The sequence below is a fragment of the Ceratotherium simum genome, chromosome 2 (assembly GCF_057802395.1).
Source record: "Ceratotherium simum simum isolate JZ-2026a chromosome 2, ASM5780239v1, whole genome shotgun sequence".
Taxonomy (NCBI): domain Eukaryota; kingdom Metazoa; phylum Chordata; class Mammalia; order Perissodactyla; family Rhinocerotidae; genus Ceratotherium; species Ceratotherium simum.
In genome coordinates, this window is record NC_141901.1 from 72,114,762 (window position 1) to 72,141,178 (window position 26,417).

The 26,417-nt window shown below is 39.1% G+C and overlaps 3 protein-coding genes across 5 annotated transcripts in view; all 3 read right to left on the reverse strand.

The window, feature by feature from the left end:
- BTBD8 (BTB domain containing 8) overlaps window positions 1-8,566 on the reverse strand; it is a 78,620-nt gene extending 70,054 nt beyond the window's left edge. For 2 of the 3 annotated variants that reach the window (XM_004420851.3, XM_087447574.1), the window contains exons 1-2: window positions 8,255-8,566; window positions 1,207-1,404 (exon numbers count right to left, since the gene is read on the reverse strand). In XM_004420851.3, the coding sequence (XP_004420908.2) occupies window positions 1,207-1,404; window positions 8,255-8,403 (347 nt within the window). In that variant the 5' untranslated portion in view covers window positions 8,404-8,566. The remainder of the gene's footprint in view (window positions 1-1,206; window positions 1,405-8,254) is intronic. The other variant, XM_087447568.1, reaches the window with a different exon arrangement.
- Window positions 8,567-17,914: 9,348 nt separating this feature from the next.
- LOC101388719 (lysophosphatidylcholine acyltransferase 2B-like) lies at window positions 17,915-19,453 on the reverse strand. Its single transcript, XM_004420853.3, has one exon. It carries the CDS (start codon window positions 19,451-19,453, stop codon window positions 17,915-17,917), a length of 1,539 nt encoding a protein of 512 aa, XP_004420910.1.
- A 2,132-nt stretch (window positions 19,454-21,585) lies between these two features.
- Window positions 21,586-26,417, reverse strand: part of EPHX4 (epoxide hydrolase 4) — a 28,132-nt gene continuing 23,300 nt past the window's right edge. Inside the window, exon 7 of the mRNA XM_004420854.2 lies at window positions 21,586-22,212. Coding sequence (XP_004420911.1) covers window positions 21,981-22,212 — 232 coding nt within the window. The 3' untranslated portion in view covers window positions 21,586-21,980. The remainder of the gene's footprint in view (window positions 22,213-26,417) is intronic.

Here is a 26,417-nt window from a genome sequence, read left to right on the forward strand (position 1 = left end):
TACGATAATACTAACTTCCATATATTGGACAAAGGGAAGACATTATGGGAGGACAGAATTTAAATTACTGAAATGAAATACAAATAAACACTTCAAGATTACAAAAAACTTCGTTAACAATTTTTATGGTGCTTATTGTGTGCCAGGCATTTTACATACAAGGAAATGCCAGGAACAGAGGGGTTAAGTTTGAGGCACAGGGCTACCAAATGGCAGAGCAGGGAATTTGAATCCAGGCATTCTATCCCCAGAGTCCATGTCCTTAAACACTAAAGTGTTTATGACCTCTCTAAAGTCATTTAAATAGGTTTTTTTAAAAGAGACATAATTTTGAGGAACTCCATTAGAAAGTATTTCCCTCCTGGATACATTTAGCAAAAATGAGTGCCGAATAATTATACATATGCACAGATAACAGTAAAGCATTAAAATAGAATTCTATTGGGTTAGAATGGGGATTAATTTAAACTAGTTTCTCTCATTTTTTAGCTGATGACAATTCTCTAAGTTCACCAAACATGAGTTCCCAAAATTACTAAGAAGTTCAATGACTGTTCTGTTTTCAAAAATGTTGACACAAGCCATGAGAATAAAAACTTATGATCTCATATTTTTATAGACACATAATTTATTCAAGCCTTTGCATACCAATATTATAGAAGTCAGTATATAGCAATGCTTCTCAAGAGGGGGCCATTTTACCCCCCAGAGGACATTTGGCAATGTCTGCAGACATTTGGTTGTCACAACTTCAAAGGCGGGGTAGGGGCAATCAAGAAGAGTGGGGAGGGGAAGTGCTACTGGCATCTAGTGGCTAGAAGCCAGGGATGCTGTTAAACATCTGAAAATGCACAGCACAGCCCCCACAACAAAGAATTATCCAACTCAAATGTCAATAGTGCCACTGTTGAGAAACCCTGGCACAGAGTAATTCATTCAAATTACTGGAGAGCACACAATTTCTCCTCAGGATCAATCTGAAGTTAGTACTTAGCCTCTCCCAATACTAAGCCTCTAATACTCTAATACTAATACTTAGCCTCTACTAATACTAATTACTAAGATAATTTGGAATTTAAATGAATGGATTTTTCATTGAAGGTTATAAAACAGATATGAATGCACATGAAATAAAAACACACATATATGTTTAAAAAATAATTACATATTAGACAAATATAAGAGGAAAAAAGATAAAGCTCTTACTGTAAAAATGTTCTAAATTCTGACGCTTCAAAGTTCTCCACAGCAACAGGCTCATGATTTGTTAAATTATTTAATGTCTGACCAATAGTATGAAAATAGAAATCCGGAACCCTTGCTAAAAGGATCGCTTTGTGTGCTTTGAACAAAGTACCACCTACAGAGAAAATAACATCTGTATGCATTTCTTCCCTTAGAAGCCTGTAAGGAATAAAAAGGAACCGTAGTTTAATTAGTGACAGCCAGAAATATATAATATATACATTTTTGTAAAATAAGTTTTAAAAATAACACATAAACTAAAAAATACAGAGGCAACAAAATTAGGTTAATATGAAAATCAGTTTGTTCTCAGTTCATTCCACAGAACACCTTTTAATATTGGCTTAGAATCTAATTTTCTAAAATTTATAATGCAAACAAAGTTAATTACACTAAAAGAGTAAGACTATTTTTTCAAAAAAATCTTTTCATTTTAATTCCTTCTAATTATAATAAAATTTATCTTCTGCTACTTACGTTGATTTTCCTTTAAAATGTATCTACTTTAGATTTATTTTGGAAAAAGAACACAAAAGTAATATGGTTGTTGACTATTGAAAAGAATCAATTTTTTAAAATCTTCGTAAAATTGAAGCTAAAAAAGTAAACAGTCAACATCAGCAAACCAGATAATAATAGACAATCCAGATTAGAAACTGGTACACTTTGTTCTGACTATTGTTAAAAACTAAGTCTGAAATGTAGGCTTGGCTGTCAAGAATGTGACATTTAGGGGCCAGCCCGGTGGTGCAAGCAGTTAAGTGCGTGCACTCCGCTGTGGTGGCCCGGGGTTCGCCGGTTCGGATCCCGGGCTCGCACTGACGCCGGCTTGTCAAGCCATGCTGTGGCGGCATCCCACATAAAGTGGAGGAAGATGGGCACGGATGTTAGCCCAGGGCCAGTCTTCCTCAAGCAAAAAGAGGAGGATTGGCAGATGTTAGCTGAGGGCCGATCTTCCTCACAAAAAAAAAAAAAAGAAGAATGTGACATTTAAGCCCTTTTCCATTTTTTCCCCCCACAAATAGAACTAACCATGCTCTAATCTATTATTAAAATGATGGACTCATGGGGTAAATCCATTCATAGCTCTTCACTAATGTACAGATATAGTTATGGTGAGGCCCACTAATTACATGTAAAGTGATAGAAGAACAGAAATCAACATCATAATACAAACTGTCATAATCTTTAGTCTCTGTGGTAACTATATATCTTTACTCTCTAAATACTAAATCACTTCATATCACTATAACATTATCGTCAGCAAGGTATGTACTCTCAGAGGATTTCTGTATTACTGGATACAATTGGCATTCACGCCAGTACACTATAAGATGTACAACTAATGGATAAAGAGACCTATTACAGTGAAAGCTTAGAATGTTGCGACTGACACTCAGACTCCCCCAAGAACGAGTTAATGGCTCCTTCCTCTGATTCCATCATACTCGGTACATACCTCTATTATAGTAGTTTTGTCATTGCATCATTATTTTTATGTATCTTTCTCCCTACTAGACAATGAACTCCCCAAAGGCAAAAACTGTTTATCTTCAGTATAAAGCAAGAGCTCAGTATCTGCTTGTTGAATTCTGCTGCATTTTACCCTAAAAAGCCCAAATGCTTCAGAGCACAAAGCTTTCAGAACCTTGGAAACAATGAGCAAACAGATGCATTTTAGTCAATATTTCCATCAATAAATTATTTTCATAAGTGATTTTTAAAGTTATGCAAAAATGTATTGATCTCTCAAACATTAATAAAAACTCAAATTGTGCAAGTACTCAATTTGTTCCTGCCTCCCACCCACCTTCTCCCCATCCCCCACTCCTCCCCAAGTGAATAAGGAAGCATTGCACTGGTAGCCACATAACCATCACTAGGGAATCTGCACTGTTCCTAATAGATGCTCACGAGTATTTGTTTTTTTTTTGAAGATCAGCCCTCAGCTAACATCCGTGCTAATCCTCTTTTTGCTGAGGAAGACCGCCTCTGAGCTAACATCCATTGCCAATCCTCCTCCTTTTTTTTTCCCCCAAAGCCCCCCAGCAGATAGTTGTACGTCATAGTTGCACATCCTTCTAGTTGCTGTATGTGGGACAAGGCCTCAGCATGGCCGGAGAAGCGGTACATCGGTGTGCACCCGGGATCTGAACCTGGGCCGCCAGCAGTGGAGCGCACTCACTTAACCGCTAAGCCACGGAGCCGGCCCCACGAGTATTTGTTAAATGAAAAAAAGTTAATATGTTTAAAAAATTGTTAATGTGAAAATATAGTGCTTTTTATAAAACCATTTGTATCAGTTACAAGTATATCTTGTATCTGTTGTAAGTAACAGAATATCTGCCTCAGACCAGCTTAAACATGAAGGGGGGTTTATTGGCTCATCTAATAGTCAAGTTTAGAGAAAGGACAGGTTGGAGCAAAGGTTCAACAATGTCAATGCCCAGCTTCTTTTTTATCTCATTTCTCTGCCAGCTACTGTATTGACCTATCTAAGGCATTTTAGACTGCTGATTAAACCCAGTTATAACTAAAAACTTATTGAGCACGTACTATGTACTAAGCACCGGGGACTTAAAGATGACTAAAGCATAATATCGGCCCTAAAAGACTTTATCGAATAGCAGGGAGGCCAGGTCTGAATATTAAATTGTTGTATATTCAATAGCACAAATAAGTAAATTTTTTTTCAGAGACAGACAGAAGACCTCATAGAGGACATGAAAACTAGACGGGGTTTTAAAGATTGAATAAATGTTGGTCAGGAAAGCAAGGCAAGGAAGGAGGGAGCTCCTGGGTCCATGTTCCTTACTACGGTATGTGTGAGTGTGGAGCTAAATTGGTCAGCAGACGGTATTGAGGGGTGAGAAGTGGCAGACGAAGCTGCAGGGATAAAGATGACTAAGAGGCAAAGAGCTGAACTCTATCTTACAGTTGGAGGGGAATCACCAGATGGTTTGAAACATGAGCAAATTTATTTTTCAAAATGTCACCTGTGAGTTGTATAGAAGAGGAATTAGAGGAAAACGAGAATGAAGATGAGAAAACTACTGCACAGCCCAGAGGAATGATGTAAAAGGCTTGAGCAGGAGAGGACTGATGGTGATAGAAGTCAACCTACAAAAACAGAAACGAGTTTTAAGAGGCAACGTGTTTATTCGGGAGCAAAGAATTACAGTTCGGGAAGCACAGATTCAGGTAGAAACCCAAACAACGCCCCAATTACAGGAGAGGGGCTCAGGGATTTTATGGGAAAAAGGGAGGATGAGGTAAGTTATACTAAATAAGGGTTCAGGGGCCGGCTCCGTGGCTTAGCAGTTAAGTGCGCGCCCTCCGCTACTGGCAGCCCGGGTTCAGATCCCAGGCGCGCACCGACGCACCGCTTGTTGGGCCATGTTGAGGTGGCGTCCCACATACAGCAACTAGAAAGATGTGCAACTATGACATACAACTGTCTACTGGGGCTTTGGGGAGAAAAAGGGGAAAAAGAAAAAAGGAGGAGGATTGGCAATAGAAGTTAGCTCAGGGCCAGTCTTCCTCAGCAAAAAGAGGAGGATTGGCATAGCTGTTAGCTCAGGGCTAATCTTCCTCACAAAAAAAAAAGAGTTCATTGGTGCTAGACGAGGTAAGGCTAGGTTTGTGCTTCATAGATTGGCTTGAGATTCGGTCATCAGGCAAAAGGCTAGACTTGTACTTCATTGATTGGTTAGCGACTGGGTCATCAGCAAAGTCCAATTTCATCAGTCCTTACAAACAAGATATTCTTGTTCTGACTTCTTGGAATGTTGACAGTTTGGTGCAGTTTGGACAATAAACAAGACATGCAAGGCAATTCTTCTGAAATGGCTGCTCCAGCTCTATTTTAATATGGCTCCACTCATATCATCTTCCACATAGAGAATAGGGGATGAAGTGAAAATATATTCAGGTAATAAAATTGGCAGGAGTTGGTGACTGGATGTAGAAGGTGAAGGGAAGGGAATAACCTAGGATCTCTCATATTTGGCTTGGACAACAAGTGCTGGTGATGCCACCAACCTTTAATCTGTATCTGCTCTTCCAACTTCCCTCCTAAACTCCAGACACATTTCCCATTTTCTCCTGGATATGCCTTCCTGAACATTTGCCATGCTCCTCCCTTTCAAACGTCCTAAGATTTGGCAGCATCTTCTGTTTCTCTTTCTCTGTTCCTCCATGTGTAACTGGTCACTAACCCCACCAACTGCACAGGTGAATCCCTTTCACCCTTTCCATCTCCACTGTTATTATGTATCCTTCAACTATTACAAAATCTCCTAGCTGGTTTCCTTGTTTCCAATTTCTCTTTCCTCAATTCAAGATCTAAACATGTTAATTCTCTATTTAAAAAACACCAATGGCTCTCCACCACCTCCAGAATACGTTCCAAACACTTCACTGAAGAAAGAAGGCATCCATAATCTAGTCTTCTTTTATTCATTCACCCTCTCCTACTGTCACTTTCATTGCCTGCCATATCCACAATCCCCTCCCAAATAAAGCTACCAAATTCATTCATTATTTATATATGGCCCTGCTTTGTACCACATGACCCTGCTGCTCTTAACCACATCTAAATGAACAACAGATTGAGCCAAGGTTAGCCATTAGCCAATGTGGTAGTTAAAGAAGTGAACTCGAGCAGAGATGTTCTATAATAAACAGGGACCAACTGATCACATTCTAAGCGAGTTCTGAAGCAAATCCAAGGTAGAATAAGAAAAAGAAATGGGTAAGGAGAGGAGCAGAGATGAAGGAACAAAGTTACCGGAAGATCAGTTTGTATAACTACTGTAGAGAAAGCAGACTGACTGGGTTCATATTCTGGTCATGTGACCTTAGGCAAGTCACTTGAATGTCTCTAGAGGCAGGCTGCCAAGGTTCTTATCTTGACTCCACCACTTTTCTCTAATGCTCAGTTTCCTTATGTGTTAAATGGGAATAATAACAAGACTTACCTCACAGGGAAGTAAATAAAACATTACATGCCAGCCCAGTGTCTAGCTAACAGTAGGATGGCAGTATTACCTATTTTTACTACAATTGTCCTGAAAATGGTCCATTTCTCAATGAGGTCTTACTGTACCACTGCTGTCATATCCCAAGCAACTTTCCAATTCTTCATCAGATCTGGCTTTCTGACTGTTGAAACTGTTTCCTGTTTTTCCTCACTTCTCTATATATTCTATTACCTCAGGTAACCAAGAGGTATCTCTGTTCCTTGCTTTTTGAAAGAATGTAACACATCTTGCTTTCCCAAAATAAATCAAGCTCTGTTAAATCACTGTGCCTGTGTAAAAGCCATTCCCCTTGTTTAGATATCCTCTGACTTCTCTCTTCCCAATCTCTACCTAGTCAATCCCCAAGAGATCACTCAAATGTCACTCTATAAAGCCTTCCCCAACTCACTCCCGTCCCCATCATTTTTGTCTGGCTATTATCTCTCTCATTAGAGAGTAAGCACTAACACTAAAGCCATGTCTTACTAATCTCTGATTCTTCTGGACCTAGTACAGAGCTAGGTACATGGTGGGTGCTAGATACTGCAATAATATTTGTAGAATAAATCAATGATATTACTTTGCTTGAAGAAGATTAATTTACCATAGCATTTAAGATGGCTAGATGAGCATATGAAGTTTTTTTGTTGTTAAAAAGAAAAATCTGCTACATCTATTTTTTGCTTGTAACAGGAACTCTGGAGTTCAGGGTCCTATCCTTAACTGCTGCCAATGACAATAAATTGTTCACTTGCTATACTTTTAATCTGATTTTCTTTATATAAATTAGATTTGTTATCTTCCTTAAATTCATGACACTTTTAAGGCTCACAATACAGCCAGAAGAATAAAGCTACTGAAGAGAAGGAGCACCTTACCCTTAGAGATTCACCATAGACACAGAACTTTGGTCTTATTTTTTCCATCTTTTACATCAATCCCCCACAGGTGGAGACAAAGCAGCATCTCTGGTACATAGGCCCAAATTAAAAGGAAAGTTTTTACTTTATAAAATTCAGCTTAGAGCTGCTGGAGCCTTAAGTGTGGGGAACAGAAAGCACTTTATAATGTAGAATGATGCACAACTGTTAGTTATTAGCAGTAATTATATTTACTCTAGTTCGTAGTTCTCAGTGTGGCCCAGGCCAGCAGCATCAGCGTCGCCTGGGAACTTGTTAGAAATGCAAAACTCTTGGGCCCCATCCCAAACCAAATGAATCAGAACTATAGTCTGGGACCCAGTAAATCTAAGTTTTAACAAGCCCTCCAGGTGATTCTGATGCAGACTAAAGTTCAAAAATCAATGTTTTGGAGAAAATAGAAATTAGCTACGGAATATTTCTAAGCTTCATTTTCTTTATAAACTGAGATGACTTTGACTGGATTCACCATAGCCTGAGTTAAGCTTCACAACAACCCTCCATTTGCTTGAGTCTCAAGGGAGCTGGGAGCTGTAGAGTGTTCTAGGTGGAGAGGGGAAGCCAGGTTGCATTCAGAAAGTATTTCTGGTAAATTGTTTACAGACAGCGCAGAAGAAATAGACACACAAGACTGCAGTAATTTGTTCTATTTCTCCTCATTCTAGATATTCATTTTTTCTACCTAATTTTATTTTTCTTAAAATTGTTTCAGCTTATAAAAAATTGTGTATGTTTCAGAACCATGAAACCTGGATCCACCCCGACCCTAGCGACGTCTTTCAAGAACTAAGCCTGCCCGTGTCAGGGTATTTTGGCATAAACTGGTGCTGCACATAACTATAATAATTTTGGTTTTCTTTTTGAATCTGGTACGTGGTCTCCGAGGCGCTCGGGATTGGTTATTTGGGTCGAGGGAGCCCGCTGCGGCGAGGAGACGGGCGAAGTCCCGCAGTAGCCCGAGGCTGGGAGAACACGGCGGGGAGGGATGGAGAGACAGAGGAGTCACAGCTTCGGGGGCGGAGGTGGGCGCCTTAAGAACTGAAGCAGCCAGTTCCCGCCTCCTCCTACCTGACCAGATCCTGGCTGAGCTGCTCCGACACCATCGCCTTCAGCCGGCGCCGCTCACAGGGCCCCTTCCTTTGCAACCCCTTACTGCAAACTCCAGGGGACCCCAGAAGAACCACGGGGGCCGCGCTACCAGCCCCACAGCGGGCCATGGCGCGCGAAGGCACAGCGGCGCCCCGCAGGCCCGGCAAGCGGTCTACTTCCCCGGCTCTGGATGAAGGGGGCGTTTCCAACCGAACGCTCCGCTCCTACCCGAATCCGCCCCCTAAGGGAAAACGTTGACGCCTCTCGTCTGTTTGTAAACGGTCCCTTAGAGCAGCTGGACTGCAGTCGAGAGGAATCGCAGAGGCCGGGGCCTGCGCCGGCACGTGACCCGGGGCGGGTGTGCGCAAGCGTAGTAGCTCTGTTGACCTCTGCCGCGGGCACCCCGCCCCTCATTGATGAGGGAGCGACCCGTCCCGGAGGGCTAACCAGTCCCTCCCACTCGTTGTCCCCGTCCCTCTTCTTCGCTTTCCGGTTGGTGCCAATCATTGAGAGGCGAGTTCAAATCAACCTGAGTAGCCCTTCCACACTCCGTCTTTCTGGGATGTCAGCGCTTTTTTTTCCAGGATTGACAGGTTCACAAGACCTTTCCTGCGGCGAGTCACGCTCCCTCTCTTGGTTGCTTTGGGCAGGAAAAATTGTGGGTGTGGAGGGCGGTGGGAGAATTTCGTAAAATCAGCAGGAGTCAGAACACTCCTGAGTCACCTGCAAAGGGTGTACACAGCGTCTAGCAGACTCCATCCCCTTCTAATCCAGGGAGTGGCTCGTATAACTGCTCTTGAACTTTAGCTGAGAAATGTCAGGTTATATTCTAGGGCTTTCCATATAAAGCCATAACATTTATGACGAGGAAGGGAGGAGGTAAGTTTGGAGGGACACAGCCTTTATTTGAACAGGACAGTGGGTGTGATACCGAACCAAGTAGGCTCCTCTCCTGGTGAATTAAATAAGACTCTACACCAGTGGAAGTTGTCTCACAAAGTAAAGTGTATTTGCAGCAAATAGGAGGCCATGAAGAATCATGTCTAAAGTCATGGCGTCTGGAATAAAGGAAAGCAGGAATAAAGGAAACTTTTATTTGGTTGGGGAATGAATATTCAAAACCGAGAGGCGGGTACTCACTTGCACAGGCTCAGTTGGAGAACATGCTTCCACATAATGAGGGCTAAACTCCTCCTGGAGAGATCTTTGCATTAAAAATAAGGCAAAGGTCATGGGCATAGCTCTTGTGGTGAGCCTTGATCAGTTTCAGGATGGCTGGTGGTTAGATCCTGGCTTGGTCAGTTTCAGGATGGCTGCTGGTTACATCTCCTTAACACACAAAAGGAAAAGAAACAACCTGGAAAAACAGTTAATTGCTTCCAAACCCACTTTGGAGTTTCTGGAGGCCCCTAGTAGGTGACAGGTGGATTGGTGAGCTATATGATTTTTAGTATTTCAGCCTGAAGAAAATGGCTGGAGTGGATATCATTTAAAAGTCTTTTGGTATTTTTTATTTGATTATTTCCTCCAAAGGAAGAAAACTTAGTAGTTCTGCTTCGTTCAGAAGCTCTGCACAAGGTATGGAATACTAATTGCTTGGAAAATATATAGACTTTGTACCATAAGGTTGGCCAAGAAGTAGACATTTCTCCAAATAATGCACATCTCAAATATTCAGACACCGTAATTCTGAAAAATATAGCTGGATAATTGATTCTTAAATATTCCTGTAGAAAAGAGGAGTGCCAAAGATAATATAATAACAGTTGATATTTATAGAGTGCTTATTAGGTAAGGAAACTGCTCTGTCTGCTTTACATGTATTAACTCAATTAATACAACCACCATTTCGGTAGGTACTGCTGTGAGCCCAATTTACAGGTGAGGAAGTTGAGGCATGATAGGATAGGTAACTTGGATAACGTCACACAGTCAGTAAGTGGTGGTCTAGATATTAAAACCCAGGCAGTCTGGCACCAGACTCTTTCCCTTCCAAGTCCTGCAAGATTTCTACTATGCCCCTTTATCTGCTGGTGAAGTAACAATTAGGCTACTCTCTGGATAGGAATGGATGACAGAATGGTTTCTGGCTCATGTAAATTAATTCTCTTATAACTAAGGCAGCTGGCTCTGTGAAGTGATTAAAGAAAAAGTACCCCTTTAAAAAAACAAAAATCTTGTCAATGATGCTTCACGTTCCACCATTAGAGATTTTTTACTTAAAGCATTATTTCTATTTTAATTAATTCAGGCTCTGTAGTCGTTTATACTTTAATGTGAGTGAAGTTATCAGGTTTTTTTCCTGAAAGACTTTTTGATCAGGAAAAAAAGAAAGTCCTGAGGAACTAGCAATGGGAGCTCTGAAGATAAACATCACTAAATCCATAATTTTGTTTAGGGTTGGCCTTAACTGTGATCCTCATGTGTGGAAAGTAAATTTAGGCAAAATTGCCTTGGAAGACAAAAAACTCTCTCAAGGACTACCACTTCATGAAAGAAAAATGATTTTTTTGGATGCATTCATTATTTTTTCCTTTTTTTTTTTACTTTTAAAATGTTTTGGTTTTTTGTGTGTGAGGAAGATAAGCCCTGAGCTAACATCTGTTGCCAGTCCTTCTCTTTTTGCTGAAGAAGATTGGCCCCGGGCTAGCGTCCGTGCCCATCTTCCTCTACTTTATATGTGGGACACCTACCATGGCACGGCTTGATAAGTGGTGCGTATGTCCGAGCCCAGGATTCAAACCTGCGAATCCTGGGCCCCCGAAGCTGAGCTCACGAACTTAACCACTACACCAGCAGGCCGGTCCCTAGAATATCCCACGTTTTAAATTTGACTGTGTGTGTTCTTGTAGCATCATCTATCTCATACATTTCCTGCAAATGGAAGTTAATTTCAGAGGCTTGATTAGATTCAGGTTCAATTTTTTAGCAAAAAATATTTTAGAGGTGGTGTATTAGTTTTCTATTGCTGCTTTAACAAATTGCCACAAACTTAGTGGCTTAAAAACAACACAAATTTTTTACCTTCAGTTCTGTAGGTTAGCAGTCCCACACAGATCTCACTGGGCTAAAATCAAGCTTTGGGCAGGGCTGCATTCCCTTATGGAGGCTCTAGGGGAGAGTTTCCTTGCCTTTTCCAGCTTCTAGAAGCTGCCCATATTCCTTGACTCTTGGCTTCCTTTCTCTGTCTTCAAAGCCAGCAGGTTGAGTCCTTCTCACATTGCATTATTCTTAACTCCTCTTCTGCCTCATTCTTCTCTTTTTAAAGGACTCTTGTGATTACTTCAGGTCCAGCTGGATAAGCCAGCATAATCTCCCTGTTTTAAGGTCAGCTAATTAGCAACCTTAATTCCCCTTTGCCATATAACCTAACATATTCACAGGTTCTGGGATTAGGACTTGGATATCTTTAGGGGGAGGGGAGCAAGCATTGTTCTGCCTACCACAAGTGGTAATTCATTTTGTATCATGTTAGGAGGCACATAATGCTTGGTTATCTTCCTTTTGTTCACCTGATAGTTTTATCTGTTGATAATTCGTGCTTGAATCAATTAACTAGGGATTGCAAAAATGATTTTATAATTCTATCATTCCTTCTACATTTATTTGCTGGAAATTTGCTGGAAATCTTTAAAGAAGAACTTTCCCTCATCAATTAGAAATATTGGATATCCAGAAATACATTTCACACTGCAAAGGCAGGAAAAATGCTTAATTCTCTTATTTAAATGATCATTTTTCAAAGTAAGGAGTTAGTACCCTAGTTAATTCCAGTGTGTCCAGTTTATTATTTTTAGTATCTTTATGACTTCATAGACTTTTATATATGCAAAAGCAATTGCATTCATTATTTTTTTTTTTTAAGATTTTATTTATTTATTTTTTCCCCCCAAAGCCCCAGTAGATAGCTGTGTGTCATAGCTGCACATCCTTCTAGTTGCTGTATGTGGGACGCGGCCTCAGCATGGCCGGAGAAGCAGCGCGCCGGTGCGAGCCCGGGATCCGAACCCGGGTCGCCAGCAGTGGAGCGCGCTCACTTAACCACTAAGCCACGGGGCCGGCCCTCATTATTCTTTTTGATGCTCAAATTGCCTTATCTGGCCAATGGGAGTCCCTTTTTTAAAAAATTTATTTATTTTTGCTGAGGAAGATTCACCCTGAGCTAACATCTGTTGCTAATATTCCTATTTTTTTTGCTTGAGGAAGATTAGCCTTGAGGTAACATCTGTGCCAATTTTCCTCTATTTTGTATGTGGGATGCCGCCACAGTGTCAATGATGAGTGGCGTAGGTCCATGCCCAGGATCCATGCCCAGGATCTGAACCTGTGAACCCAGGCCACTGAAGTGGAGTGTCCCAAACTTAACCACTAGGCTCCTGTGTCCTTTTGACACATGCTTTAATCTGTGAAAGCTTCTTTGCTTTCTGGCATAACCAGATACCAGAAGCCTTGTGTATTTCCCACCCCAGCTATTCCTCCAAGGAGCTACAGTTCCTTTTACTGTGGAATGGTCTTGAGAGCACACAATCTGGGTGCTAAGTGTGCTCATTGCTATTGGGCTATATAGTTTCTAAGATATACACATTTTTATAAAAAAATTTTTTTTGAATTCACATTAATATTTCCAATTCAAATTTAATGTTACAAGATTTTTAGATTCTTTGTTTTAAAACTCTTCTCTTTTTTCTTGCCTGAAAAACTCTTGGTTCCTAACATTAACAGAATTACTTGTTTATATTATCCTATAGAAGTTATTGGATTAAAATCCAATTTTATCTTTTTTCTAAATGACTATCTAGTTCCAATACCAGTTATTTAAAAAGTCTGACTTTTCTCCCACTTATTTGAGATATCACCTTTATCATATGGGGTTAAATTTCTTATTCCTTAGGTTATTTCTGGACTTTTATTCTATTGTTTAGGCCATCTATTCATGTGCCAAAATCAAGGTTTTAATTATAGAGTCTTTATGCACATTGCTCTTTTTTAAAAATATGCATTACTGAATGCTCTCTACCCAAGGGTGAGGGTGTAATACTTTTTTGCCTTAGTATTGGTCATCTCTTAACTGTTCAATGTCCTCTTGGTGCTTAGAATCATGCGATTGAATCCAATTTAAGCTGTTTATTAGCTGTATGACCTAGACTACTGGTCTAGGTCTGTTGAGTTCTAGTCTAATTAACTAGTCTATTGGGCTCTCTAAGCCCAGTTTCCCTATAATGGAAACAAGAGTATCTCATATGGTGGATGGGAAGACTAAATGAGATAACCTATGTAAAATCCTGTCACAAAGTGTATTATTAGCTATGACATTTTCGCAAAGCAATTTTGAAGGTTACCCCCTAGAGTTTTTCCTTTTCCATCACATTGTTTTCCATTCAAATAAGTAAAGCATTTAGCTAAATTAGCGCTTGTTTCCTCCTAGCAGTTAAGTTTCACTAGCTTCACTTGCTATACTGGGTTTACAGTGGTTATGGTGATGATGAACACTGCAGGTCTTCATAGACAGGGAAGTTGTGATTTTGATTTCTTACTGCCATCTTATCTAACAGACATTTGACATTAAGAAATCAAGCATTCATCCTGTCTTTCCAATAGGAATTGTATCACTGTGTAACCAAATAATAAATAAATGAAAATAGGTCTTTATTAAAGTGCTCCAACTAATAAATGAAAAAGAAAGGAAAAAAAGTGACAGAATTAGAATATCATCATTTTGCAACCCTCAGTGATTAATAGAGCTAAGCAATGAGCATCAGTAGCTGCAAACATCATGAAAAGAAAACCAGGTAATGTATGCTTCCTGTTGACGGAACACACATTATACGGATGGTCTTGCCGAAGGGATCAAACCTAAATCTGATCAAGTCCCTGGATTCCAATCTGCAGGAAACACAGACAGAGGATATGCTGATTTGCACCATAAATATATGATGGGCAAAATGCAGATTATGGAAAACTACAGATTGAATAGTCTAGGTCCTGCCACATGTAGATTATAAGCAAAATAAAGGGATGGAGGGAGAACCTGTAGATTTAAAAAGACTTAAGAAATGTATTGAATTTCAAAAATGGGCATGAATAGGCAGGCAGGCTGGAGACCTAGAGAAGAGTTGCAGTTTAAGTCCAAAGGTGGTCTGCTGGCAGAATTCTCTCTTCTTGTAAGGGGGTCAGTCTTTTTCTATTAAGGTCTTCAACTGATTAGATGAGGTCCACCCATTTTATGGAAGGTAATCTGTCTTACTCATTCTACTCATTTAAATGTTGATCTCACCTACAAAATACTTTCACATGATTGTGAATGAATGATTGACCAAATATCTGGGTACCATGGCCTAGCCAAATTGACATATGTTTAGGAAAATCTCATTTTTCTCCTCCTGTGTGTCTCTAGTTTACTCTCACACTAGTACCACATTCACAACACTCTGACACCAGATGTGTAGGGGATTTACCCACACCAAGCAATTCCGTGACACGAGCTGGGTGTCCTACAATTTAACTCAATTCTGACACTATCTACCTGGAGATAGCATCAGATTAATTATAGCACAGGTTAAGGGCTCCGTCCCACAAGACTGCCCACCTCCACTTCAGATGCCAATTGCAAGTCCAGGTTGTTACCTGTGCTTCTGACTAATCAGCTATAAATCAAAGATAACTATAACCTCCTCCTTGGGTTCAATTTCATAATTTGCTAGAGCGGCTCACAGAACTCAGGAAAACAGTTTAATTACTATTTACCTGTCTATTATAAAAGGATATGATAAATGACACAGGTGAACATCCAGACAGAAGAGATGTATAGGGCAAGGTATGGGCTTTATCACATGGGCATGACTGATCATTAACTCTATCACCAGCCCCTCTCTCCTCTCTGGAGAATGCGAGGATGGGGCTGAAAATTCCAAGCTTCTACTCACGGTGTGGTCTTTCTGGTGACCAGCCCCGTCCAGGAGCTCACCAAGAGTCACCTCATCAGAACAAAAGATGCTCCTATCACCCAGGAAATTCCAAGAGATTTAGGAACTCGGTGTCAAGAACTGGAATCAAAGGCCAAATATTAGAACAAAAGATACTCCTAGTGCTCTTATCACTTAGGAAATTACAAAGGTTTTAGGAGCTCTGTGCCAGGAACCGGGGGCAGAGACCAATATATATATTTTTTCTATTATTTCACAACATATAAAATTAATAACCATCACAGTATCAAATTGTGCACATTTAGATGATAAAAATGTAAAGAAACGCAGGCAGTGAAATTATAAAAGTCAGGAAAGTAGCTTAATTTGAGGAGAAAGGAGGAGGTTGTAATTGGGGGCATAGAGGGGCTTGTAGGGTGGCTGGAAAAGTTTTATGTCTTGATCTGAGTGTTGGTTGCAAGAGTGTTCATCTTAAAACAGATTATATTTATATTATATACTTATATAATAATTATTATTAGCTACAGATTTGTTTGCTGTGGTTTTATCTGTACTCATTTTACAATAAAAAGATTTTTTTTAAGTGTTACGTGTTAAAGAGCATTTAAATAACGCTGTGTTAAACATTTTGAGGTTAAGTGGTAGGGTATAATGAAGTAATGACCCTGATTTTTTGTATAGTTCACTATCTAATTAGAAACAATTTCAAAGTTCAGCAAATGTTTGGATAAAGATATACTTTGGTAACTACTTTTAAGTGAAAATCTGTTATTTAAATGAATAATTTCCAGTACATTAAAAAATCGTTGTATTTGAATTACATGTGTATACACTATTATCATGGGAATATCAAGCTGAGCAGGTGCTATAGATTGAATATTTGTGTCCTCCCAAAATTCCTATGTGGAAACCTAATCCCCAATGTGATGATATTTGGAGGTGGGGCCTTTAGGAGGTGATCAGGTCATGAGGGTGGAGCCGTCATAAAGGGGATTAATGCTCTTATAGAAGAGACCCCAGAGAGCTTCCTCGCCCTGTCCACCATGTGAGGACACAGTGAGAAGATGGCATCTATGAACCAGGAAGCAGGTTCTCACCAGACACTGTATCTGCCAGCATATTGATCTTGGACTTCCAAGCCTCCAGAACTGTGAGAAATAAATCTTGGTTGTTTAAGTCACCCAGTCTATGGTATCTTTGTTATAGCAGCCTGAACGGACTAAGACAGTGGGGATTATGAAATATCACTTATCCATCTCCTTTTATCAGGTCAGAACTGCATGCAAATAATCTCAAAACAATATTTGATTTTTTTTCTTTCCCTTTCCTTGAGCTTTCCCCATCTGCTTACCTTTCTCCCACTCATCTCTTCTTCCTTCTACTCTCTCAAAATACCAGGAAGTTAACTAATGAAGTTTATGCTTGCACAAGCCCCTTCCAAGGCTCTATCTGGTCAAGTCCCTAGAAATGTGTCTTCGTGGGTATGTTTTTGTAAAGTCTGCAAAGGTAAGAGATTTTGACCACGTGATCAAGACTCTCATTCCCCTTAGTCAAATTCCCCCTCATATCTGGTGGTACTGTGGCTGCAGGCATTTTTGGGATTGAGCCACAATGAAACTAAATTGGGGATACAGTAGTTTGGGTTAACATGGCCTATTTATTGGTTTGCAATCACTTCCACATCTAGATAAGTTGTTGGTCCCTGTCCTGGTATAGAAATGGCTTCTAGGAATACTTTGCTGATTCATCCTGCATGATGACATGAAGAGGTAGGGCTCAAGGTCACATCACTATGTGACGATGTCTTATAGCAAAGGGTGCTGGAAGTACATGGGTAGTGAGGGAAGTACACAACAGTAAGTAGAGGCTTCAGTTCTCATTGGTGCCTAGTCAGAACGAAAGGAATATTCTCGGTAATGCAGAACATGCAATTATAAACACAAAGTTTTCCTCTTTTGAAGAGAATCTTAGAAAATAGAAATTTTCAGGACTCCTGTATTTATAACCTATGTTTATGATATTAATCAGCTTTCCAGTGATTGTAGTCTGCTGTGATTTCTTTTCTCATTCTAAATAATCACTTTCATACCTAGAAATAAAAAATGGCAGCCATACCATACATAACTGTTTTGATGATATTCCCAACTATATCTTCCTGATGTTTACTTTTATTTTATCTTGTAAAATATGAACATTTGGGCTACTTTGAGAAATAGCTAAGAGGCATTTATCCAGCAGATCCTTTTTGGAGAGAATAAAAATGATAATTTAATGTATTTATTGCCAGTGGAGCTGTTAATGAGTTATTTTCTCTGCAAAAATGAGGGAGAAGTGATGGGCTATAATGTTCCTCTGGCCTAACTTTAGCAAAATAAAGCCACTTTATTTTTCTTTTACTTACTTTAAACAAAATAAAGTCACTAATTAGAATCATGCTGGGTGAAGATTGTTAATGACTAGATCTCTTATTCTTCTACCTTAGGTCACATTGAAACAAACATATTATCTTAAGAAAGAAGAAAGATAGGTACTCTAAAATCTAATTGAAATATATATTTCTCAAGCACATTTTAAATACCATAATTAAGTGCCTAGTCCACTTAGAGTAAAAACTATTGTGTTTTTCCTCAAAGGATAATGTTTATTTCAATCATAGTTTCTACCCGGAAGGCACCTGCACCATTTTCAGGGCTGGCTTTAACATTTAACACAGTGATTAAGCCTGTACTTGTTGTGGTAATGAATATATATAGGCTGCCTGAAGGTCTAAGTATGAATTAAATAACTTGGCATATTCTGGATGCTTCAGGGCAAATTTCTTAAAGTCCTTGTATGAAATGGACTCTGAGTTCTGTCCAGCTATTTCCTGAAAGAGTCTGGAAACATCAAGATCTGGCACTCCAAAAGCTGCCTGAAGTATAGCAGCTAACTCCTGTTCTGTTATGAAACCATCCTCATCAAGATCAAAAAGCTTAAATGACATTTGCAGAATCTTTTCAGTGTTGGCAGAATTGCATAGGACAGTCAGACTTATCACATACTCTCTGAAGTCTATGCTGCCATCATTATTCCTGTCAAAGAAGGCAAAAAGTTGTCTCAAGGGCTCTGAAATTGGGAGTTTTAAGTAATTTGCAAACTCTTCAATTTCTATCTTCCCTCCTTTTGAGGCAATTGCAATTGCAGCATATTCATCCAAATGCCGATGAATATTATCCCAATCTAACTTCAATTTCTGGCTAATTTTTGTGAATTCCACCAAACCAGCTTCCATGGGTAGTTGAAGGTCACCTGCGGAAATCATCAGTCTGCAGTCGCCGTAAGTGTGGTCTGTCACAGGCACTCCCAGAGCATTTGCCATGTTGATCCTCACTGAATTGGCAAAAAGGACCGGGTCTTTTTTTTCTTGGTCATTTGGGATATAAACAGGCATAAACTCAACTTCTACCCTGGTGAAGAGTTGACTCAGGGTCAACACACAGGCCTGGAAGCCTGTGAATCCCTGCCAGGTCCAGGTCACCGTGTCCAGGGTGTTTGGGTACCTGAGCAGCACCGGCTGCACAGGGACACCTGGAGAGAAGGCTCCTAGCTTAAAAGTGACCAGACACGTGCGATTGGTACACACTCCTTCTGGGAAAATCAGAATCTGTGGCCACTTCCTTTTGGATGTCACTCGCTTCAGGATTTCATTCCGGGTATTCTTCCTGGAATTGGGGTCCTCTCGGGTCACAAGCACGGGCTGTGTTGACAGTAGGAATTTCCCAGCCACGGGTATCTGCGCGTTTTGACTTGCCGAGACTACCGAGGGTAACCCTGCCACCACACAGGCGATGGCGTCAAAGAAAGTGGAGTGCGGCGCTGTTACGAAGATGGGGGCCTCGTCTCGGGTTGCCTTTTTCCCTTTCACTTTAACCAGGAACCCTGCTAAAAAGAACGTCGCCTGAAACAAGAACTTGAGGGCTGATTGCACCAGTTTTCTTCTCCAACTCACGGCGGGTTTGGCTGGTCGAGTGGAACGGCCCACAGTGGAAAGCGCGGCCGTCGGCCAGAGGAAGATGAAGAGGAAGGCGATGCAGGACACCCGCACGGGCACCAGCACACTCCCGGTGAGGATGATGTAGGCCCAGCGCCACGCACTGATGCGTGTCTGCTGCACGAAGGGGTTGGCCACTGCTGGCGGGTACAAGGACTTGCACCTCCCCTGGCTGAGGACGGACTCCCACACCACCATCTCCGAGTCGGAGGACGGCCGAGCCATGACGCCAACGTTTCAGTGGTCTCAGGGCGCAGGTAGCTTGGATCTGGGGGCGGACCCCGCAGCGCACCCCTTCCCCATATTCAAGTGGTCTTTCTGTTCGCACATAATTAGAACTCTTAGAGGCATTCGTGGGTTAATAGGAAATGATGTATTACTTTTAAAATCAGAAAAATAAAAAATGGTAAATGATGTAGAATTAGATGTAACATCTAATTGTAATACTCAATTAGAATCATATCAACAGTACAATCTTTTTTGCTTTCTGTAAATGGCCTCCTTTTGACATATATGCTTAATAAATTATTTTCACATAATTTCTGACGTTTATGTTAAGCATACATTATATACCTACTAGGGAAATATTAATTTAAATAGATGAATATCAGTTACGACTTTTTAATTTAAATGCCATTACCAGTAAAGTTTACTTATGGTGAGATGCTTTGGTAGCTGGTAAGTCAAGTTCATTTACTCTCCTTACAAATTGATTTCCACAGAGACAGTAATATCTTTTTATGCTAAGAGGTTTAACTGATGGCACCCTTGAGCCCTTATGTCTGTTACAAGCACTCTTCCACATCTGCTGAAAATTAGACTACTTCCATTATCATAGGCCAGAATTAGCCATGGCACCTTTGATTCATATTCTTAACATTAGTCCATATGAACCAATCAGCACTCCAAACCGATATAAGTAACAACAAACCTTAAAATCATCTTTATCAGTAACAGGTTTTCATCAAAATAAGTCAGAATTACTTTATTGCACCAACACACACAATCAATAAAGTCCTGTTCCTTCTTTTGTTGCTGCTGTTTGGAAATGATGAAGAGGGAAGCATAATCAAAGTTGGTGTGAACCAGGCTCTTTTCTATACCTTGCAGCATTTGAAACTCTTGACAATGCTATATAGAATATTCCTGTGTTTGCTAATTGCTAATTTAAATTCCTTTTCCCAGAATTAAAAGTCAAACTGTAGGTTTCTGAGAGATGTTTCTATTTATTGGGGCACACCAGGTTACCAATAAAATAGGAAGAACAGTGTGGACACCAGAGCCTCTTAAACAGAACGTGATCTAAGTGGAAAGATTATGGGCTTTACAACCAGATGGATTTAGGTCAGATCCTGGTTCCAACACTTACACTGTGGGCATTGGCCACCCTCATTTTCACATCTATAAATTGGTGATACTCCCTACCTTGCAATGTTGTTGCACAAGTATAATGTATTTGGAAATTGGGCTTTTATTAGTAAATACAAGTTGCTAGGATACAATGAAGAGACTTCTTAGGGACATTCCGCTTTCTTCTGTCACTATCAGAACTATGCTTGGTGAGAGAAACATTCCGTTCATCAACTTAGTCTTATCTGGTAACACAGTGATAGTCTCTAAGGAACCATGATTTGGCAATGTTACTTGTTGACTCCCATGCCAAAGAAGAGCAACCCAAGGGAATGAGTAGTAGTCCCTTGAGCTGGTCTCTTTCTCTATTCTGTAACTCTTCCCACTCTTATTTGTAATGTTCATTACTGCTCTTGAACCTTGTTTAATTTAAACTGCATTCTGTGCATGCTTCTTAAGGGAAAGTTCCATATTACCATGTCATCTTTTTTATATTTCCGCCACAGTGCCTAGCAGTGTGTCAAATATATTATTTATTCATTAAGCAAATATTTGAGTTCCTACAATGAGCCCTTATTCTAGCTGCTGGATATATATGTCAGTTAATAAGACAATAAAAAAATCTCTGCCCTGGGGAGCTGAGATTCTAGTGCACATAGGAAGTACAGTATTCAATTCTTGTTGTATTGAATGGGGCAAGGACATTTTATCATTTTTCTAAATCTCTCGCCAATTCAATTGGAGAATTAAGGCAAGTAATTTAATGGATGTGCTTCCCTATTTTGCAATGTTATATATATATATATATATATATATATATATATATATATATATATATGAGAATCTCCACATCATCTCTGGTTAATCTTCCCAGGAAAAGTAGTATTTATGGCCTATTTTAACAATGTGTATTCATCTGGTCATATTTGCCTTCAAACTAATAAATATACTATAAATCCAAAGATTTGACAATAGAATTTTTAATGGTTAAATAGTAAAAAGAACTATTGAACTATAAAATGAAAATTTATACCATTGCAGGTTTGCCTTTTAACATGGCACAGCTAATCTTTAATAAACATCTGTAAAAGGCACCATATGTTAACAAGATAAAGAACACAAGAAACCAAAACTGAGCCTCTTTCTCCAACTTCCTTTTTGTACAAGTGTATATATTTTAAGGCAGATGCTTTTCTGTGCAAAATACAACAGAAGAAAATCAATGTTATGTTACAAGTTCACATATTCTCAGATTTTTTTCAATACCATTTGTCAGGGTATTTATTTATGATAAAGTATATTAAAACAACTTTTCCCAATGAAGCCTAAAGGAGTTGGTGAACAATTTTTACAAATTATTTAGAGATTTCATTACAGACCCCTCATAGAAGACACAGAAAAGTCAATCTTTTTTTCTTTTTTCTTCTTTCAGAAATGTCCATATCAATTTGTTCACTATGTCAGGTTGTTCTTGCTGAAGCCAATGACTGGCTTCTGACAAAATAGTTAGCCTGAAATAGTTTTTAACGTAAATCTTTGTGACTTCAGCCATCTCAACTTCCATAAATGCGTCTTTCTCTCCCCACAGTAGTAGTGTTGGAATGGTCACCATGTGATGTCTGAGAGGCAGGCAGCTATAAAAACAAAACATATGGGCTTGAGACTCATTGTAGAAGTTAAAATAACATTATTCCATAATGTTCTTTTAGGCCACACATTCTCAGAGGGGGCAATATTGCTGCCAGAGGGGTGAAAATTGGTTCTTGGGTGAGTGAAAAAAATCTTACTCTTCTTATATAGAAACCATGGATATACATACAGTACATAAACAGATATTAAAATTTCATGGGGTAGGGGGCAATTAGGAAAAAAATGTCTAAAAAGGCTTCTTAGGGAGCTGATGATGAAAAACTGGTTGAGAAACACTGCATTAGGCAATCAATCTATACAATAAAAAATTTAAAAGGCTACTTAAGAAAGGGCCCAATATAATTTTTAATTGGATGAGGCAAGCAAAATTTATAATGAAGGCTATAAATTAAATATGAAATTCATCACTATGAGGAATAATTTGCTTTAAAAGGATACCGGAATTTCTGAATGGTGTGGTGAAAGAGAGCTTTAAACGGTGTTACCGTTTAACTATATTTTAAATTGTTAGATAACCTAATGCATTTTATGTGAAAATTGGAACTGAAAAGTCAGAAAATATATATGAACTGAGCTTTAATATTACATGATACTATATTTATTTTCCAAGAAAATTCTTTTTAAAACATAAAGTTATTATCACATATTTTCTTAAATACAGAAAAGTATAAAGAATAAAATCATGCATAATTCCATCATTAAAAGTTAACCTTTTGGTCATTTTCTATGCATATATTTGAAACCATACTATAAATACAAGGAAATAAATATATACAATTTATACACAGTATACATATGCAATTTCATATTAAATTATAACTTAAGAACTTTCTCATTTTATAAAGTTTTTCAAAAATAATGTTTTTGTTTTAAGTGATGCTATAATGAGCATTTTGTGCCCAAATCTTTGTTCGCATTTCAGATCATTTCTCTGGGCTAGAGTCCTGGAAGTGAAATTCCTGAGCTAAAGAGTATAAATATTTTTAAAGCCTTCAACACCTTCTGCTACACTGTTTTTCAGAAAGGAGGGATAGTGTTCATTACACTCCTGTTAACTAAGAATGAGTATGAACATCTAACTAGACACCCTCCAGCACTGACTTACATTTTCACTAGTTATCAAAAAGCTTGACTTGTGGTTACTTGGGGTTGACAGGATGCTGCTGGAATGTGCAGGATATCACATATGTCCACCAAGGACTTAACTTTGATCCCATGCAAGTGGCCATCATTTCGTTGTAATGCTCCTAAAAATTAAGTTCTTTATGAATGGGTAAACTGATAAAAAATACATTCTATACTTAATTATTGATACATGGATTGCTATACAAACTTGCAAGCCACTTAAATTCTAGAGCTCATAAAATATTCAAAAGTAAAACATTTTCTAACAGTTATACATATTTAACAATATCTGAGCATGTAATAATTGAATGAGTAAGGGGAGTTTAAAAAGACCATCAGTCAAAAAGCAAAAAGAAATATAAATTCTTCACCCAATCAAATTGGGGATAAAAGGGAGGAGTTTCCAGAAAACTAAAAGAAAAGAATATTCTCTGGTCCTGAGGTTTCAAATTGCTATATTTCACATGAACTATAAATTACATATAAAAAAAGTATGTACAGTAACTATAGTTAATCACATTGTATTGCATATTTGAAAGTTGCTGAGAGTAGATCTTAATTCTTTTTTTTTTTTTGTGAGGAAGATCAGCCCTGAGCTAACATGCGTGCTAATCCTCCTCTTTTTTTGCTGAGGAAGACCGGCTCTGAGCTAACTCTATTGCCAATCCTCCTCCTTTTTTTTTTTTTTTCTCCCCAAAGCCCCAGTAGATAGTTGTATGTCGTAGTTGCACATCCTTCTAGTTGCTGTATGTGGGACGTGGCCTCAGCATGGCGGGAGAAGCGGTGCGTCGGTGCGTGCCCGGGATCCGAACCCGGGCCGCCAGCAGCGAGCGTGCGCACCTAACCGCTAAGCCACGAGGCCAGCCCACTGAGAGTAGATCTTAAAAGTTCTCCTTACAAGAAAAAAATTTTTATAACTATGTATGGTGATGGATGTTAATTAGACTTATTGTGGTGATCATTTCACAATATATACAATTATTGAATCATGTTGTACACCTGAAACTAATATAATGTTATACGTCAATTATACCTCAATAAAAACAAATAAGTAAATAAATAATAAAATAAAACAAAACATTAAATATTTTAAGAGGAGTTTTAGTATGTTAAGCAGAAGAACTTATGGGGAAGCATTTGATAAAATATTTCTGATTAAAAATGATTAATCTTAGTAAGTATAGAAACAATTTGAAAAATCTAAAAAACTGTAACAAGTCGTAACAATTATTGCTCTATATTATCATTTAACCTGTCAAAATGTATTTTAACATACCTATTTCAAATTAGCGTGAATTTAACATGTGACTCCTCCAAATTCTGAGTTATCAGCTGATTTGTAAGTATTAAGGCAGCAATTTCCAGAGTGTTATACACTCCATCATTACTTTTGCAGCTGAAAATATTTCAGTACTTTGATTAAAAAGATAATGTAGAAAATAATAACACACATACCCACCCTCAGCTCAAGAAATAAAACACTGCAAATATAATTACATCTTTCTGCTTACCTTTCTTTGATACCATTTCTTTTCTTCACCTCACCTTTAGGCAGTGGTTCTCAAAGTGTGGTCACCAGACTAGCAACATCAGCATCACCTGTGAACTTGTCAGAAATGCTAATTCATGGGCCTCATCCCAGACCAACTGAATCAGAAACTCCAGGGATGGTGTCTGGCCGTCTGTGTTTTAACAAGCCCTCCAGGTGATTCTGATACAAGCTAGAGTGAAGAACCACTGCCTTAGGAATAATGACTAGGTTGAATTAGGTTCTTACCATCCACATGAATATTTAACCTTTTATTATATGTATTTGGATGCCTCTCCCCCATGCCTCTGGTTTCCTTAAGGAGAGATTTTCCTTAAGCCCTCTTGGATCCTTGCCCCACCCCGGGCTGGTGACGGTTGTTGCTTCAGGGTTCTGGACTAGGTAGGTCTATCAAATAGTATGTCCTGAAGGTAAGAGATTTAATCTTTTTCCTCCTCTCTCTACCAGATTGGTGGGAGGCAGTGATCTGAGGGGTGGGAGAGGTGGAGTTTGTTCTCCAAATTTTCCTACAGGTGAACTGCTCTAAAGTCTAGACCAGCAGTAAGGAGTTAGCAAGACCATTTCAGTTCTTATATTAAGCCATAGCCTTCAAGCTATCCTTTATCAGTAATGAAGGTGATATTTTGGTTTTCATCTGCTGACTCTTGTTTGATTTCTCAACCGGTTCAGAAATTGGGCAGGAGAAAGGGGTGCTATTTGTCAGATCCCCAAATACAGTACATATATTTCTATAAACAATATATAGAGGTGTTTTGCATTTTTAAACTTTATGAAATACTATCATATTGTACATATCACGCCACAACTCGCTTTGGTGCCTTAACATTATATTTTTAAGATTTATCCATTGGGGGCCGGCCTGGTGGTATAGTGGTTAAGTTCACACGCTCCACTTTGGCAGCCCAGGGTTTGAGGGTTCGGATCCTGGGCTCGGACATACGCACGACTCGTCAGGCCATGCTGTGGTGGCATCCCATATACAAAATAGAGGAAGATGGGCACAGATGTTAGCTCAGGGCTAATCTTCCTCAGGAAAAAGAGGAGGATTGGCAATGGATGTTAGCTCAGAGCCAGTCTTCCTCACACAAAAATAATAAATAAGATTTATCCATTGATGGTACATGTAGTTCTACTTCATTCATTTTCACTCCTGTATAGAATTCCATCATATGACTATACCACGATTGATTCATTCTCTTGTTAATGGACATTTAAAATTTTCCAATTATTTTGATAATTCCAATAATAGTGAACTCATTCTTTCACATGTCCTCTTGTGCACTTGTGGAAGAGTTTCCTTAGAGTATACCCCAGAAACAGAATTGCCTCCTCAGAGAGTATGCACATCTTCAACCTTACTCAATATTGTTAAGTTGTTTTCCAAACTGACTGTATGTTTCACAAGCAGCATATAAGAATTCACTTTGCTCCACATCATCGCCAACACTTGTTCTCAAAAGTTTAAATTTTTTCCAATCAAATGAGTGTAAAATACTCTGTTTACCTGATGTAGTA

Coding starts and splice junctions, on each gene's coding strand:
- LOC101388719 (XM_004420853.3), bottom strand. CDS start 19,453: ATGGCTCGGCCGTCCTCCGACTCGGAGATGGTGGTGTGGGAGTCCGTC.